Source organism: Eubalaena glacialis, chromosome 9, assembly GCF_028564815.1.
Source record: "Eubalaena glacialis isolate mEubGla1 chromosome 9, mEubGla1.1.hap2.+ XY, whole genome shotgun sequence".
NCBI lineage: Eukaryota > Metazoa > Chordata > Mammalia > Artiodactyla > Balaenidae > Eubalaena > Eubalaena glacialis.
Window position 1 is genome coordinate 97779016 of NC_083724.1, and position 14759 is coordinate 97793774.

Below are 14759 nucleotides of genomic sequence, written 5' to 3' on the forward strand. Positions count from 1 at the left end.
CCAGGAACCCTTAGTAGTTTAACTCTGGAAGTTTAAACGGAACATAGGGAAATGGTTACCGTTAGTAAATTCTGTAAATCAAAATTTTAGCTGGATTATCAAAGTTAAAATAAAATATAACCCAAATCCATAAGGCACTGGTAAGAACAGTACTTTATTTTTATTAGCATGTACAGAGCAGTATATGAAGGGTATAATTATGTGAACTTTTAATTGCTGTATCAAGAGAATAAAATGGGCAAGTATTAATATCTTCTTTTGAGATAGACTTTGAGATTGAAGAAGAGGAGCAATCAAGATTTAGTTGGATGTATAGTCTTTTGGCAAGGCTGGTGTTCTATCCATAACTTTCTGAGCTGTCAACTACTTGACTTAATTAGCCGTAATTCATTGTTTAAATTTAATGTGATATTTGTCAGAAAAGCTTATAAATAAGGGGTTAAAATATGATGTTATGTTCCAGTCCCAATTTGTAGTAATATATATGGGTATAGCATCTAATTTGCCCTTTTCAACTTAGATAATATCAACCTACATAATTTTACTTTGTGCTGAACAGCACACTTAAAATTATACCCTAGTAATTTGCTGAATTCATAGCTTTGAGCAGCATTAATTGTAATAAATACTATTTATTCTTTCCCTATTTTCAAAAAGCATTTTGAGAATGCTTACAATAATAACATAAGTAAACCAGGGCAATTTAAACAAAGTAAACAAGAAGTTTTTAATACTCATTGAGCGGAGAATATTATCAAGAATCTGGTGTGTGTTCATTTAAGCACCAGTTTGTGAGCAGTTTTTAACTACATGATAAAAGGAAAAACTAAATAAATAAGAGAGGGCATTGATTAAAAATACAACATAAGTTTATCCTTGCAGTAGATTCTTGTGGAAGTTACCATGGATCTTTTTCTTTTGTCTTGTGGAGCTAATAAAATGTGTTTTAGTCTGGTTCTGCAAAATAAAACCAGTTAGGTCTGCACCCTAAAGCCAGGTGGCATGCTTATTACACTTTCACTTAGAGACATCCACAATATTATTCTAAAAAACCATAGAACAAAAAGTATTTGGATTGATTCAAGGGCGTGGACAAGAACTTACTTAACCTTCAATGACTATTGAACTTCAATTTACTGAACTTAAGTAAGGAGTTATATACTTTAATAATTGGCTATTGTTTCTGAGGTGGGGATATAATAAGAGAACCCTACCGCAAAGCACAGCTCTATTAAGATATCTTAATATGGATATGCGCACAGTGGAATGAATATGGCTTTGGATTGCTTTAACTTTAAATCTCTGTCTACATCTTATTAACTGTTACCTTAGTCATATAATTTAATCTCCCCTTCATTATGAAGTAATGAGAAAGATAAAAGACCTCTAGTAGGGTGATTATGAGGATTAAATGAGCTAGTAGATGTAAAGCTATTAGCATAGTACATTCATTCATGTGCTAAATACTCAGTAAATGTTGCAAAGAAGAGTACATAAAAAGCAAAAACTATTAGAAGGAAATCTTGGTGACCATTTTTCTTACCAGTTTGGGGAAAGATTTTCTTTTTTTAGAAAAAGAATTCATAAAGGAAAAAATTGAGTCATTTACATCAATATTTTAATTTTGGTAAGTCAAAGCCACCATCATCAAACTGAAAATACAAATGACAAAATGTTATTGGTAATAGAAGGAGGAATACATAAAAGCACTGTCAAAGTAAAACCATAGGAAAATGACTGATATGCCAGAAGGGCAAAGAAGGGTGTAACCTGGCAGTTTACAAAAGATGTCAGTGTGAAAATAAGTTTATCACTAATAAGCAGTAAGTCCCAAATTAAATGAGATAATATTTTTACATACACATTGGTAAAAAATTTTAAACTGACAACAGCTAGTTCAGTTTGTGATAAATTGGGTCCCCGTGCACTGTTGATGACAGGATAAATACAGCTCTTCTGGAAGGCAGTATTTTAAGAGTTAAAAATATTCACATATTTTAACAAAGTAATTCCATTTCTAGAAAGTTGTTTTTATCAAATAGAGTTATTCAGAGGTTCGGGTAAAGGGCTATTTGTAATAATAAACATAGAAACTTTTAAACTGCCTTAAAATTAAAAGAATAAATATGTTGTGGGATAGCCATATAATGTAATACAGACATATAAAGAACATGTTTTTGAAGAACACCATGTAATGTGTGAAAGAAAAAGGATATACAACTATACAGTATGGTTTCAGGTTTGTTTTGACCAAAATAAATGTAAATAAGCAGAGGGAAAAATGATTTCAAACCTGAAGTTTGAAAGTATGTGGATTTATGGATGATTTTTAATTTTCTTCTTTATGTATTTTGTTTATCTTTGTAGATTTTCTGCCATTAACTTTTACTTTGTAAGTTTACTATCATAATGCATGGAAGAGAAGGTTTAAATTTGGGGTGAGCATCAATAAAGGATGCAAGACTAACCAGTTCTGTTTTGTGAATTCTCCAGTTTTAGTTTTGGAGTTTTTTGTTTGTTTGTTTTTGTTTTTGGTTATTGCAGCAGCTTTATTGAGATATAATTCACCTACCATGCAAGTCACCCACTTAAAGTGTACATTCAGTGGTTTTTAATATATTCACAGAGTTGTGCAGCCATCAGCACACAGTCAATTTTAGAACATTTTCATTGCCCCTGAAAGAAATCCTGTACCGATTAGTAGTCATTTCTCATTTCCTCCTAACCTCTTCAGTGTTAAGCAAGCACAAATCTATCTTCTGTCTCTATAGATTTGTCTGTTCTGGACATTTCATGTAAATGGAGTCATACAATATGTTCTTTTGTGACTGGCTTCCCTCACTTATAATGTTTTCAAGGTTCACCTGTGTTGTAGCACATATTAGTACTTCATTCTTTTTATGGCCAAATAATATTTTGCTGTATGGATATACCACAGTTTATCCATTTATCAGTTGATAGACATTTGGGGTTGTTTCTAGTTTTTGATTATTGTGAATAATGCTGCTGTGAACATTTGTGTACAGGTTTTCATGTGGACATATGTTTTCACTTCATCCTAGGTACATACTTAGGAGTAGAAATGCTGGGTCATATGTTAACTTGAGTTTTTTTTAAATTATGTTTTTAAATTAACTTCTTTCTTAACCCTGTTTCTGACAAGTAATATATGTTCCTCATCTCCTAGACTTCTGACAGATGGGTGGCTGAAGCCATGGACAACAATTTCTTTTATCTCTACACTTACTCCCTTGGTGGTATGGTCAGACTTATCACTTTCAACTCTCAAATAAATGCCTTCCTAGACCTTGGGCCGGAACTTCAGACTTGTCTATCCAGTTGCCTAACTGACATCTCTATTTCCTTGCCTAATAAGTATCTCAAAGTTAACAGCTCCAAAACTAAGATCCTGGTCTTCCCCTCCAGCCTGACCAACCCACAAGTCTTCCTCATATCAGTTACTGGTCATGCCATTCTTGCTCACGCCAACATTCCTGGAATCCGTCTTCTTTCTCTTCCATATCCCAAACCCAATCCATCAGCAAGTTCTGTGATTCTACCTTCAAAATAGAACTATAATCAAAACAGTACCTGGTCCCCTTTCAGTAGAGATCGTGATAAAATATAAGCCAGTTTGTGGCATTCTTCTTAACCAACCCCACCCACACCCCGTTTTCTCCTTTGGTATCATCCCTGTTCTCTCCTCCACTTCCTGCTGACCTTGCTGCAGCCACAGCTTCCTCAGCCAGTGCTTGCCTGAGGGCTTTGCAGGTACTGTTTTTTCTGCTTGCTTTTCCCAGATTTTGGCAAGCTTCACTCCTTAACCCCTTAGCTCTTCACCCAGATGTCATTTTTCAGTGAAGCCTTCACTGACTACCATCTTGAATAATGTGTCCAGTTCTCATCACTCCCAATCCCCCTTCTCTGCTTTTTCTTCAAAGCATTATCTCACCTCTGACATGCTGTATATTTTGCTTTATCTTTATCTTGTTATTATGTGTTCTCATCACCCCTCCTCTTTTAGACTGGAAGTTTCTTAAAGACATGGATTTTTGTCCACTTTGCTCACTGCTGTCCCCAGCACCTAGAACAGTTCTTGACACATGGTAGGCACTAAGTAAATACTGTTGAAATAACATTTCTTTCCAGTCTTTTTCTATGCATTTTTATATAGTCAAGATCCAGCTTACTCAGAGACTTTAACTGTGTATCTTTTTTTTCTTGTATCAGCGGTCACTAATTATATCATAGTAATTTCCCCATAACATTAAAACTACATAAAATACATCCAGCCCCCTCTTGCATGTTCCAATATGCACAAATTTCAGTTACCACCGTTCAGTTATATAACATGAGTCTCCCAATTCAGCACAATTCAGAATTCTGTTACCATGGTGTATTAACTGTGAGTAGCTGCATAAAATACAAACTGCTGCTAACTCCTCAGTCCACAAAACACTACATAAATAACAGATGCACATCATAACCAGTCACGACATTTCAAAGTGTTGGTGACCGGTCACTGTGCATCTTAGTTCATGCAGATACAGTAAAACATGCCATTGTGTTGCCTCCTTGATCCAGTGATAAACCCACATGACAGTTTACAAAAATGGATCATCGAAAGAAGGAATTGGCCAACAAGGATGAGAATGCAGTAAAGAAATAAATAGTGATAATGCTGGAAGTGGGATTCACACAGAACCTCAGAGGAATTATAGAAGAACCAGCTAGTTGGAGAGACTCTAGATGTGTAGCCAAAGGAACTTAGTGAAGATAAACTTATCAGCATAAATGAGGAAAATGGTTGTGATGAAAAGGATAAAGATGTCCCAGAGGAAGTGATGCCAGCAAAAAGCTTGGACATATATACACTACCAAACGTAAAATAGCTAGCTAGTGGGAAGCAGCCGCATAGCACAGGGAGATCAGCTCGGTGCTTTGTGACCACCTAGAGGGGTGGGATAGGGAGGGTGGGAGGGAGGGAGACTCACGAGGGAAGAGATGTGGGGCCATATGTATATGTATGATTGATTCACTTTGTTATAAAGTAGAAACTAACACACTGTTGTAAAGCAATTATACTCCAATAAAGATGTTTAAAAAAATAAAATAAAAGAGCTCTCAGAGATGATATTGCATGACACTGAAAGCACAAAGGATAAATGTTGGAAGCTGATCCAAACTTAAAAAGGCATATGACAATTTTCCAAAGCAAAGAAGATACTGTGCATCATACATTATATGACTTACAAAGAAGACAAGCACTGTTCAAATGACTCTTGATAAGTTTTTTACAAAGAAATAAAACACTTTAATTCTTAATGTTTTAAATTACAGTGTACTAAGTAAATACTATTGATAGTTTTACTATTTTTTTCATTTCACTAAACATGTATAACTGATAGTAAAAGAGTTTTCAGTGTTCTGACAAAAATTTCTAAATGTCGTAGAATAAATCAGTTTTTCCCATTGATTAAAATCACTTTACATGGTTTCAGCTTGCACATTTTTTTTGTCCTGTACTACCATGCAAAGCAAAAACTGCCTGTATTTGAAGTGGTTATACGTATACTATTCTATTGTATGAATATGCCATAATTTATTTATCCATTTCCCTGTATAAGTGGTTTCTGATTTCAAACTACTGAAGATAATTCTGTAACAAATTTTTTAAAATAAATCTTTACATTTTTTATTGTTTCCTAAAAAAAATAGAGTTGTCAAGGTATAACTAGTGAGTAGAAAAGTTTGGGCATTTTAAAAGATCTTGAATATATAGTACCACATTATCTCCTAGAGCAATTGTGCCATTTCACACGTCCATCAACAGTGTGTGCATCTGTTTCACCATGCTCTAATACAAGTATTACTTTTCAGATCTTCACTAATCTGATAAGCTTGAAAATGATGTGTCAGTGTAATTTTATTTGTATTTCTTTGATTTCAAGTGAGGTTGGGGATTTTTACAGTATTTGCTGGCTACTTTTATGACGTGCCTTCAAGTTCTTTGTTTATTGTTTATTTTTCTAATGAGGATTGTTCAGTTCTTTATTTTTAAATGATGTACTTTATTTTATGATAATCCCCTCATTTTAATGATTATTAGTTTAAGTACCTGTTCATCTTAACAATTATAAAGGGAAAAACTCACACTTGATCCCTCTTCTCAGATTTTGAAAATCCTACTCTCCAAACATTTTTCAATAACATTTTTTATTTTTATGGAATTGAAACATATGGTAGACATTGTTATGTGACTAGCAATAAGAAGTTGTGTTAGCGTTCTCCAGAGAAATAAGACCAATAGAATATATATAAAGAGGTTTATTTTAAGGAATTGGCTCACATGATTGTGGGGCTGGCAAGTCTGAAATATGTAGGGCAGGTTGACAGGCTGGAAACTCAAGCAGGAGTTAATGCTACAGTCCTGAGGCAGAATTCTTTCTTCTACTGGAAACCTCAGATTTTGCTCTTAATTCAGCTGATTAAACGAGACTCCCATATTATTGAGGGTAATACCCTTTACTTTAAAGCCAACTGATTGTAGATGTTAGATCACATCTACAAAATACCGTCACAGCAACACCCACACTAGTATTTGATTAAATAACTCAGTACTATAGCCTAGCCAAACTGACACATAAAATTAACCACTAAAGTATTATAGTTTTGGCTATACTTCATTGGAAGTATAACCAGACTGAGATGCTGTGGTTTGACTTAGTAGATGAAGTCTAGGTATTACTGCTGGTTAACATGAGCAGATAGAGTGACTGTAATCATTTTTTTTCATGAAGACCAGCTGGTCTGATTGCCCGATGTCTACCTTGAAACTTCTTGAAGCTTCCTTCTTTAGCATGTTTTATATTTAATACAAAACTAGATATCTTCATCAGTGTCCCAAACTAAAACTAAGTGGGCCAGATGCCCAGGGTTGATTTACACCTGGATCAATTGATATGAAGAAGATGCCTCTGTAGCATGCAGCTTTAATCTTGTCTATCTTTGACTTCACAGCAAGGGGTGGGAAAGGCGAAAAAGTAGAAGACCCAGCAATCCATCCCAGGGCTTGGCCACAGAAGTTCACACGCAGTGCTTCTTAGTCTAGTCTTGATGGTCAAGTCTGATCAAGGAGATGGCCATGTAGATCTTCTACCAGGACACTCATCTGGGGACATTTAATATGTCAAGAGTTTCTCTAATCCTAGGAATTGCTGCTGAGCTGTCTCATCCTGCTATTTAATGAATTAAATCATGAAGCAGCATATAGCATAAGCACACAGAGAAACTGTTGGCTGATGTTTCTAAGAATTAAAAAAATAAAAAATAGAAAACAAGATACCTTTAAAGTCCTCTTATAGCTACTCTTTAGGATTACTAAGTACCGAAGTGCTTTGCATATACACACACACACACACACACACACACACACACACACACAGAGTAATTCTTGCTTTCTTAATTTGGACAGGAACTTGGATAAAGACTATCCTTTTAATTATCTGTAAATAAAATTGTTAAAACAACCTACTTGAGAGAGATGACTTCATAAATTTTAAATAGTTTTTTATAACAGGCTGCTAATTTATCCATTTATTAAAACATGTTTAAGAGAATTCACAAGTAGATAAGTCTAGTACTTTATATGCTTCAGGATAGAGACACTAAAATGTCAGTAAAAAAGAAGTGTAATAATTGGTTTGAATTATGGGCTTATGGGTTAGTCTCAGGTCCTAGAGCCACCTCACACCTGAGCTGAATCCTGCTTCTACTGCTTATGAGACCTGAGCCTTAGGCTAGTTACTTACCCTAATAGTACCCATCTCACAAGGTAAGACATTTGTGTGAAAGGCATAGAACAGTTTGGCATATAGGAATGCTAGCTGTTATTCTTTCTTGTAATCAATTTGAAGTAATGGCCCTACTACTTCTAAGATTAAGGGAAAGCCTGTGACAGTCTGTTTCTTTATATTTTAATTAAATTTAATTGCACTTTCATATGCTTTTGTTTCTGCTTTCCGTGAATCTTCCCTACATCCATCCCCTTTTCTCCTCTGATCAAAAGAAAACACTCCAGCCCTCTTGCCCATATTGTTCTTTCCTTGAAGTCTCAGGATTACCAGCTGTTCTTAGACCTTGTTCATGCTTCACAAATTCCCTTTCCCGGACTTCAGTTGAACTAAAGTCACTTTGTGTATCACATTTCTCATTTGCCCTGTTAAACTGATTGTTATGCACCCTGGGAAGGGAAGCTCTGTACTGTATAGGGTCTTACTGGGTCCTAGGTCTGAAAGGTGACCCCTGTTTTAGTACTGTTTTTTTATGTGAAAGGATTTGCATTTGTCAGTTAGGTAAATAAAAACCACAATTCCATTAGTGTGAAATTTTCTCTTTGATGTCCTTTTAAGAAGTGAAAGAGATAAAAGTCATTATTAGTAAAATACTGTATGAAAAATCAAAGTGAATGAATATAATTTTGGGGTAAACTATGTCTATATGTTGCAGGTTCCTTGCGGCTTATAAAGGATACTGAAAAGTTGTCATAAGATGTGAACTTCTTCATGGAAAAATGAAAATTTTCAGAAGTAGTTAAATAACTGTACTTTATTCTTCATTGGTACCATTGCTCCCTCAAACTCAATTGCAAAGTTAATTAAAATATTTGAAGGAAAACAAAAAAAATTTTTTTAGTTTTAAAACTTTTTAAGGGTATTGACCCAATTATTTCAGTCAAATGTTTGCCAGCTGCATATGTTAAGGAAAACTTACACTTAAAACCTTTATGATGGCTATATAGAGTATAAAATTCATGTACTTTTGCTTCAAATGAGTTGTATTTGCAATTCTTTGTATGCTTTAAAAAGTTTATTGGATAATTGTATTTAATTGAACAATAAGCTTTAATTGCTGTTTTGTCAAATTAGAGCCTGTAAGGCCATGTCAGAATTACTGGCCAATTAATTATGCCAGTTGGACTGGGAAGCTAATTTACAAAAGTGACGTATTAACTGTTGGTTAATTTTGCCATCCACACCTAGGCTCCTACACACCATGTTTTATCCAGTATTCGTTGGGCCACGATAGCATGGCTTAGTACATTCGGTCCTCATTTTTCCAGGATTTCATATTTGCAGATCTGCCTACTCGCTAAATTTATTTGTAACCCCCAAATCAATACAGTGCTTTCATGTTCATTTATGTATGGCATAAAGAGGGAATTTGAGTTGCCCAACTGCGAGTTTCCAGCTGAGGTTGAACAAGGGGACATTCTCTCTTCTTGTTTCAGGTCTCAAACTATAAACATGTCCTTTTTGCAGTCCATGTAATGCCATATATTTTGCATTTTTCCTTTTGTTGACAATTTCTCTGTTTAAAATGGCCCCAAGTGTAATGCCGAAGTGTTGTCAAGTATTTCTAAATGCAGGAGGGCCTTGATGTACCTTATAGAGAAAATACTGTGTTAGATAAGCCTCATTCAGACATGAGTTATAGTGCTGTCAGCTGAAACTTCATTGTTAATAAATCAACAATATACATATTAAATAAGGCATCTTTAAACAGAAACACACATTAATCAAGGTTATGTATTGATCAGTTAATGAAACTATGTGACTAGAGGCTTGCAGGAACCCAACCTTGTGTTTCCTCTAGCAACAATGGTTCCGTGTTCTTTAATTCTGTGAATAATGAGAATCAACTGTATTTGTGTTAAAGGCTAGGGCCTTGATGTCAGTCTGGTTTTAATTTTTAAACATTTTGTTCTCATTTGCAAATTGTGCTCTGCATCTTTAGGACTGATGAAGTACTTGCCTAATCAAGGTACAAATATCCTTCTCAATCTACTGTTGTAATAATGTGGCCTGATAGGATCTAGGGCTAGATTGGGTAGTGAAGAAGTAACTCTGGGACAGAAGAAAGTCTTTGATTTTTAAGAAATACAAGTTTTCCAAAGAGGCAAGTATTTATTAGATTGAATTTTAGCATCTTAATAAAAATATAGGTTCTCCCAGAGGGTATTTTCAACATCTGTTTTCACTGAGAATTTGATTTAAATAATAACTATTTAATGAATAGATTAAATTACAACTTAAATCCAGAATCTAGATAGCACTATCTTTTATCTGTAAAAACTACATTATTTTAAATAAAACTTCAGTGCTTGGCCTTCTCATATCCTTTGTTTTAATGGCATGCATTCCATATCTTAAAGCATTGTATGAAATCAAATCAGAACTGTCCAAAAAGTTTTCCAGGGTTCTTTGTGTTTAGAGTTTTTGTTACTGTTTTTGTGGTGGTTGTTACTTCTACTGCCTTGTCCTCTTAAATTTCTTTACATATTTTTCTTGACCAGTTCTATACTACCCAAGAACTCAGGCATTTGATATTTTTAGAGAATTTTAAAGCAACGTAAAAGATTTTCGTTTCTAAAATTTATGAAACTGATAGTTGCAAGTCGTGAATTTAAGCCCTGCTTCTGCAGTCATTTAGCTGTTAGTTAAAGGAGGTCATTTAACTGTCTTGATGCAAGAACAGACCGAATGCCCTGGAAATCCACTGTGGCTTATAAATTACAAGGTTTGATGCCTGGGTATGGATTAATATTTTATTTCAGAGGAGCCAAAATGCTTTTCTCCTCAACTTGCCTGCCCTCCCTTGAGTCTTCTCTCACCTCCCCTTACATCAGTTTACCTGTCCCCTGGCCCATTGGCTCTGGGTTTACTAGTGGCTGATAAGGGATTAGAATCCTATTCTTTTTCTTCTCAGCCATGTGACCTTGGAAACTACTGTGAGTTGATTTGCTCTTAAAAGTTCTATTCAGTTTACCAAACCTCTTTGAAAGCCCTTATTACCAGACCCTGTGATAGGCATCAAGGGTACAGAGAAGGAAAGAAACCATTCCTCTGACCTTAATGTCAATTTCTAATCCAATAGAGAAGATAGACAAATAACAAGTAATTGTAATAGAGTGTTACAGTTATAATAGAAGCAATATGTACCAGGTTGGGGGGGGAGGGTTGTTTGTTTTGCACCCCTCAAAAACCAGTGTGATTAATTCTGTTTGAGTAGCTAAGAAAATAGATAGAGGAAGAGGTGCTCCTTGCTCGGAGCTGAGAAGAATGACTAGTAGTTTGCCAGGTCCAAGTGTGGGAAGCATACAGCCACAACAAGGGCCTTTGCAATGCCTGTTGGCAGAAAGGAACATGGTATTGTATATGTTCAGAAAACTAAGAAGTATTGTATATAGACAAAGCATAGAGGATGTGTGTTAGGTGCTAGATGTTGGAGGATTCTATCTGTATGCTATGCTGAGGAATTTTTTAAATGTATTATGAAAATTCAAATACACAAAAGGAGAGAATAATATAATAAACGCCCATGTACTTATCACCTAGTTTCTGTTTGTAGTATTTAAAAGCAAAGTTCAGACACTCATTATTTCACCTATTAAATACCTGCTAAAGAATTTCAACTCTGCACAGTGGAGAGTTTTAAACAAAGGATCAGAGAACGGAAGTCTGCAGCTCATCAAGGTTGCTCTTGGGGGTATGTGGAGGACAGATTGGAGGGAACTAGGACCAGGGGCAGGAGGCAGTTAGAAAGCAGTTTTATTTAAATCCAGGCAAGAAATGCTGAAGAGTGTCACACAGCAGGGGATGGATAAAGAGAAATCATTACGAGAGAATGGTCTGAAAAATCGCCTTGGGGAGTGGAGGGATGATGGGAAAGCTTTGGACAGCTTCTTAGCAAAGATGGGAAGTGTGGGTGTTTGGTCAGGTTTATAGGGAACAGTGTGCATGTTAAATGTCGAAGTAGGGAAGTCCATTTGGCTGTAGGCACAGAGCTCAGAAGAGAGATTGCAAAGCTGTTCATAATGTAAGTGGTGGTGGCCATGTGTGCAGACAGAGCATGTAAAGGGAGGATGATAGCACCAACAGGGTCTGAGAGGCAAGCCTGTGGCCACCTCAAAGGGCCCTGATTTCAAAAAGGAAATAGATATGGAAGTGACCAGCCAGCAGAGTGACTGGCAAATTGTGAGGAAGTGGTAAATGTGAGTTTCTTTACTTCCTTTGCTTATGTGTGGTGTTCTTGCTTCCCCTTAGCCTCAACTCTTTTTTCAAATCTTATGCAACTTGCATTATCTCTGTCCTAAGTTCACCAGGCAAATACAGCTTTTAAGTTTGATGACAAGAAAATCTGCTTTTCTTATGGACATTTAGTATATGCATACTTATCCTGCTATCCCTATTAGTTTATCCCTTTGAGAGCAGGTGTGTATTCATTTGAGTGTCTTCATTTCACCAGTTAATTCAGAGCTTTGCACATGATAGATATGCTATACATATTTATTAAAATGAATTAAGTGTCTGGCTTCTTTCCATACCCTTGGTGTGTGTTTACGTTATGGGCCAACTGTGGGTGTATATATTTTACATCACCTCTCTTTTCCGGTTTCTCCCAGAAAACAAACTCTTATCCCTTTCTTCCCTCTCAAACAGCACGCTTAAAAATTTTGTTAGGATTTTTTTTTTTTAATGACAGGTTGTATTTAATGTTTCAAATTACTCTGTTTTGGAGCCACTAAAATGAATTGGAGCATTTAGAAATGCATTTAGAAAATAAGAATTACAAGTAGTTGTGGGATCACATTATAAATCTGACCTTTGCTTCTGCTTTCTCCTCCAGGGCCTGCTCTCTTTTCTGAGTGCCCCACTCATAGGTGCGCTGTCTGATGTGTGGGGAAGGAAACCCTTTCTCCTTGGCACCGTCTTCTTCACCTGCTTTCCAATTCCACTGATGAGGATCAGTCCATGGTGAGTGGCTAGGTCCTCCATCATGACTGTCTGTTTTGGATCACCTGTGGACAATACACCTGCAGTGTGCTTTTTAACCTTTGCAAAGCAGTTGTACCTGTGTTTTCATTTGAACTCTTCAGTAATACTGAAAGCTAGTAGGCAGTTGCCATCATGCCCACCTAAGTTCTTCACTTAGGTGAAGAAATAGAAAGAAAAGATGTCTCTAAGGGCAGCTATTGTTGCCATGAGGTAAGTTACAAGATTGGGTCCTGGGAGGGGGCAGACAATCCCTGTACTCACTCAATTGTGACTCATTTGACTTTGAAAATGTGTTGTTTTTGTCAGCTCATTGCTCTAGGGCACTGACATGAACATAGTTTATATCAAAAGGCAGGAGTCACTTTTTTGTGTACTGTATTAAGACCAATAGCCTATTCTAAATCATAATGTGAATTTTAATTTGATCTCATTTTTTCATGATAAATAAGGAGAGAATAGTTAGCATGTAACCAAGGCTATTTAGTTAATAAAAATGGGTTGGAATTTGCACCTGATCAGTAACTTAGTTTTTCTGGAGTACAGAGGATGGTATTTTGGCCAAAATTCCTGTTGCTGAGATACTATTCCTATGTGAAGAACATACTTTAGAATGGAGGGTTTTTGTGTTTCAGTTTCTCGGGGGTTTTTTAAAAATGCGATTAATAGTTTCGGAGGGGGGTGCTCATGTGAAAATACTCTCATTTGATTATCTGATAGGAATTTTATGTCAACATTTGTCATGTTCCAAATGTGTTAGCTATCTCTAATGAATCATTTTATTTCCTACCAGATGAATTTTTATAAAATACTTTTTGGTATTGAGTCTTTCTGTCCAAGAACAAGTCATGCTTTTCTGATGAATTAGGGTTTTTTTTTAATGTCCTCTCAATACCTTAAAATTTTTTTCTTCAGATCTTTAAATGATTTTACCTATTCTCTTCCAGTTTTCATGCTGCTGCTTCTGCTACTTGTGTAGACTAATGAATAATGTTAAATAAAAGTAATGATTATGGTCCTATCTAACTCATATATATGAAGGAAATATAATGTTTCATCATTGAGTATTAAGCTACCTTTTGGGTTGAAAAATACTTGTTCCTATTTTATTTAGATATTTTCTTTTTTAAAATCAAGGTTGAATGTCAAATTTTATTTGATGACTTTTGCATCAGTGGAGATCATTTGAATTTTCTCCTTAGATCTACCAGCATGATGAATCATATTAATAGATTTCTAATATTGAAACGTCCTTACATCCTAGGATTAAACCCTACTTTTTGTTCTGTGAGATTCTGTTTGCTAATATTTTAACTAGATTTTTTAAGCATCTATGCATATGATAGAAATTTTTGTCTTAATTAAATTAATTTTTAAAATGCTTCCTGCTTTTGTGTATATGTATTTTTCTTAGCTAAAGCTAGGAAGTTTAGAAAGTTTTAATTTCTGTTCTGACTACCTTTAAAAGTATAACTTTACTGCATACCCTTACTCTTTCGTTTTTTTAAACTGCATTTACTAAAACCCCTTGAACAATGACAAAATTAGTATGTTTCTCCTTCCTCTCCATCTTGATTATAATTTTATTAGTTGTCCTCTATATCTTTAAATATACATGTATTTTTTTAAATTTATTTTTTGGCTTATAGTCTTTACATGATATCTTTGGCTTTGGTTATAAAAGTGTGTATACACTACCTCTCTCATGGGTGTTTAAAATAATCTTTTTATAGGTGGTATTTTGCAATGATTTCCATGTCTGGAGTCTTCTCAGTCACGTTCTCTGTGATATTTGCCTATGTAGCTGATGTTACTCAGGAGCATGAGCGAAGTACTGCTTATGGATGGGTAAGATAATAGATTGTTTTTTAATCAGAGAAATAATGAACATTCTACTAAAAATTCACTGGAAAGTGAGATTTTATT

At 35.2% G+C, this 14759-nt stretch overlaps 1 protein-coding gene across 1 annotated transcript in view; it reads left to right on the forward strand.

Annotated features, from left to right (window-relative positions):
• Positions 1 to 14759, forward strand: part of MFSD14B (major facilitator superfamily domain containing 14B) — a 79178-nt gene that overhangs the window by 47002 nt on the left and 17417 nt on the right. The window contains exons 4-5 of the mRNA XM_061199324.1: positions 12688 to 12815; positions 14567 to 14681. Coding sequence (XP_061055307.1) covers positions 12688 to 12815; positions 14567 to 14681 — 243 coding nt within the window. The remainder of the gene's footprint in view (positions 1 to 12687; positions 12816 to 14566; positions 14682 to 14759) is intronic.